The following is a 4,083-nucleotide window of genomic DNA, read 5'->3' as shown; positions in this document are numbered from 1 at the left end:
AAAAATACGTGCAAGTCCATTGATCTGCGTTTGTATATCAACAGACAGATTGAGTGAGTTAGTAAGGGGCCATGGTGGAGCGAGCTAAGTAAAACCAGAAGCATCGTTCACAGCATGTCTGTGTCTAAGTTCCACTGCTGCATAACCATGGTTACCATGGTTATGCAGCACTATCAGAGGGCCGCAGGTTAATTGACTAACGGTTTTTCTTTGAGGAATTACGGTATAATATATAAATCCTAAAAAACATTTGTGAAGCCCTCTGTATGTGTTCATAAATATTGAGATTAGATTTCTGGGACTCTTCAGTCTGGAGTACCCTCTTCCTTCACTCACCTCCTCCTCCCTGACACCTTTCCTCTTGCCCTCCTTCTTCTTCTCCTCCGTCTCCTTGTGTTTCTGCATGTACTCGGCGAAAAGGTCCAGGTCCAGGTTGTCTTGTGGCTCCCATGTGTTCTCCTCACTTGAAATGTGAGTGCAGACAGAAGAAAATCTCCTCACACTTTTTTTTTTAGACAATCCATTCTCACTCTAATTATCATTCCTATTATTCCTTTTTTCTATTGCCATCTTGTAAGGTTATTTGTGGGTCTGCAACGTAGTGTCAAAATACCAAACCTTCAACTTTGACGGCATGACACCATGCTGACACTTATTTGTAATCTGTAAGTATATTATATATCTCAGGACCAAGAAAACCAAGCATTAATATTACAGACTCATACTTACTCTGAGAACCCCTTCCATTTCAGCAGAAACTCTACTCTTCCCTTCACCACTCTGCGGTCCAAAACCTTCTCCACCACATACTCCTCTTCCTCCTGCTCTTCCTCCTTCACTGCTGCAGGCTCCTCCTCCTCTTCCTCTTTCACTGCTGCAGGCTCCTCCTCCTCTTCCTCTTTCACTGCTGCAGGCTCCTCCTCCTCTTTCTTGCCCTTCTTTCCTGCTCTGGTCGCCAGCTTGCCGTCTTCTGAAGGTGCCTTTGGTGGACCCATGGAGGTGGGGGGGGGGGGGACATGCAGAGATAATGATACAAGGGTTAGAAGAACTAATAGGAGGTGTGAGGGAATTCTAGTTGACCATGTTTTACTAGATTAAAATCTTCCGTGTGAATGGAGAAAATGAAAGGGCTGATGAGGGGACCAATCCATAGGACTCCAGAGTGTCAAGTATCTCCTGCATTCAGACTGAAAGAACTACTAAAATGTAAGGCCCAAAAGTCATTAACTGGAACTACAAGCTACATGCACAGTAGCCTGGACCAACCACACTTCATTTAGCAGAACATCTCCAGATGTTCCTGTGTGAAAATGGAAAGTTCGGAAAGACGTTTTCATGGTGCAACAAGGCAGGCCTGGTTGCTTCTTTAAGGGAATCACTGTAAAGATTCACAAAGGTTATGTTTACTGTTAGCGAGGGCTGTGCAATTAATTGAATTTTGATTGTAATTTAGATTTTGACTCCATCGATCACAAAAATAGTATAATTGAGAAAATAAAGTTCTGTATTGAAGAACACTCTTATTTTGTCTTGTATTCTGAATGACACACGCATGCGCACATCTGCCCTTCCCGAAGCCATAAAACCTCCCAGCAGTCAGGGGGGCAAGGTGTTTGCATCCAGTGGAACTAAAAAACTCAGCACGAGTAAATATGTTAGAAGGAGGGCAGCCAGAGCAGCGTTTAGTCCGCAAAAAAGGCAAATCCAACTCCGTTGTCTGGGAAAAGTTAACGTTAGCTAACTCTGCGGTCCCTCTGCCTGAGCCGCACAACAAGGTGCTGTAGAGCCCAGGAGCCCTGGCTCTTATCTAACATGTGTCTGTGTAAATAATATTTAAAAAAAGACAAAAATGGTTTGACTAAAACTTGGCCATGATACCCGAGTTCTCTTTGGACTAAAACGATAAATGGACTGTTCTCTATAGCACTTTTCTAGTGTCAACGACTACTCAAAGTTCTTCTACATAATACAGGAACCATTCACACACATAAGTACACTTTGGCCGAGGCTGCTGTACAAGTACACCCCATACTCATTTACTGGGATTTACACTTTTTAGACACATTTTTATTCTTTGGCTTTTAACTCCATGTGAGTTGTGTGGTCCTCTGATGGCTCTTACTGTTTTATTGTATTTTAGTATTTATTATTTTTATCTATTTTTTTATCTTTTTAAACCAGATGCTCTTATTTTGTTTTTACAATGTTTTACATTAATTGTTTTGTATGTTTGAGTTTTCTGTGCAGCACTTTGGTAACTTTGTGTTTGTAAAATGTGCTATACAAATAAAGTGGATTGGATTGGATACTCAGAGTTCAGTGTTTTCAACTTTGACATAGGATTGCAGGAATTGAACCATCGACTGCTCTACCACTGAGCCACAGCCACCGCCTTTTAGTGTTGATATGTTGATGGCGGCCCGCCCTGGTATAGGGCAGACGCACAACAGGGTTTCTGCTATGTACACCGCCGCTCCTTCAGCTGTTCATGAAAAGTCATGAAGTCGTAATTACGCGACTCTGCAGAGCCGTCTGCTCTACTGGACTCAAGCCAACTGTCATCCGCTCTCTTTCGCCAAAGCAACTGGAATTGCCTAGCCTTACTATTTTGCATGTATGTACACTACCGGTCAAAAGTTTAGGGTCACTTACAAATTTCCATTTCACTCCATTATAGACAGGATACCAGCTGATCTGAGTGGGTGGCTGATCTTTAATGCAATATCTACATTTCCCATTATCAGCAACCATTCATCCAATGTTCCAAAGGCACATTTTGTTTACTAATCTGATATTATTTAAAAAAAACTAACTAAGAAAACATTAAACAACTCTTTTGCAATTATGTAAGCACATAATGTAATCTGGAAACTGCTGCCCTGGTTAGAAAAAACAAGGCAACTTATCTCAGCTGGGATTCTGTCTGTAATGGAGTCCAATGGAAATTTGTGAGTGACCCCAAACTTTTGACCGGTAGTGTATGTAATATGCATGTTCATATTGTAATGACAAGAGTCATTTGTATATAAATCCAAAAAGACATTTGTGAAACCCTCTGTGTGCATTAATTAATATTGAGATTAGATTTCTGGGACTCTTCAGTCTGGAGTATCCTCTTTCCTTCACTCACCTCCTCCTTCCCGACACCTTTCCTCTTGCCCTCCTCCTTCTTCTCCTCCATCTCCATGTGTTTCTGCATGTACTCGGTGATAAGGTCCAGGTCCAGGTTGTCTTGCGGCTCCCATGTGTTATCCTCACTGGAAAGGTGAGTGCAGACAGAAGAACATCTCCTCACATTTTGTTTTTAGACAATCCATTGATCCTTTGAGGGCATGATACAATGCTGCAATCTATGCTGTAGATTATTTGCATACACACACATATACAGTACAGGTCAAAAGTTTGAACACACCTTCTCATTCAATGCGTTTCCTTTATTTTCATGACTATTTACATTGTAGATTATCACTGAAGGCATCACAACTATGAATGAACACATGTGGAATTATGTACTTAACAAAAAACTGTGAAATAACTGAAAATATGTCTTATTTTCTAGTTTCTTCAAAGTAGCCCCCCTTTGCTTTTGTGATAGTGCTGCAAACCCTTGGTGTTCTCTCAATGACCTTCATGAGGTAGTCACCTGAAATGGTTTCCACTTCACAGGTGGACATTTTCAGGGTTAATTAGTGGAATTTCTTGCCTTATTAATGGAGTTGGGACCATCAGTTGTGTTGTGCAGAAGTCAGGTTGATACACAGCCGACAGCCCTATTGGACAACTGTTACAATTCATATTATGGCAAGAACCAATCAGCTAAGTGAAGAGAAACGAGTGGCCATCATTACTTTAAGAAATGAAGGTCAGTCGGTCCGGGAAATTTGAATGTGTCCCCAAGTGTAGCAGCTAAAACCATCAAGCGCTACAACGAAACTGGCACACATGAGGACCGCCCCAGGAAAGGAAGACCAAGAGTCCCCTCTGCTGCTAAGGATAAATTCATCTGAGTCACCAGCCTCAGAAATCACAAGTTAACAGCAGCTCAGATTAGAGACCGGATGAATACCACACAGAGTTCTAGCA

At 41.7% G+C, this 4,083-nt stretch overlaps 1 protein-coding gene across 8 annotated transcripts in view; it reads right to left on the bottom strand.

The window, feature by feature from the left end:
• LOC117940181 (zinc finger protein 239-like) overlaps positions 1-3,315 on the bottom strand; it is a 4,321-nt gene extending 1,006 nt beyond the window's left edge. Inside the window, exons 1-4 of one of the 8 annotated variants that reach the window (XM_034865545.1) lie at positions 3,131-3,311; positions 894-980; positions 730-818; positions 337-463 (exon numbers count right to left, since the gene is read on the bottom strand). In XM_034865545.1, coding sequence (XP_034721436.1) covers positions 337-463; positions 730-818; positions 894-980; positions 3,131-3,199 — 372 coding nt within the window. In that variant the 5' untranslated portion in view covers positions 3,200-3,311. Of the gene's footprint in view, positions 1-336; positions 464-729; positions 981-3,130 lie in introns of all 8 variants that reach the window. The other 7 variants (XM_034865547.1, XM_034865546.1, XM_034865548.1 and 4 more) reach the window with 7 other exon arrangements.
• Positions 3,316-4,083: the final 768 nt, after the last annotated feature.

Source organism: Etheostoma cragini, unplaced genomic scaffold, assembly GCF_013103735.1.
Source record: "Etheostoma cragini isolate CJK2018 unplaced genomic scaffold, CSU_Ecrag_1.0 ScbMSFa_188, whole genome shotgun sequence".
NCBI classification, from domain to species: domain Eukaryota; kingdom Metazoa; phylum Chordata; class Actinopteri; order Perciformes; family Percidae; genus Etheostoma; species Etheostoma cragini.
This window is presented reverse-complemented; position numbering and strand designations above follow the sequence as displayed.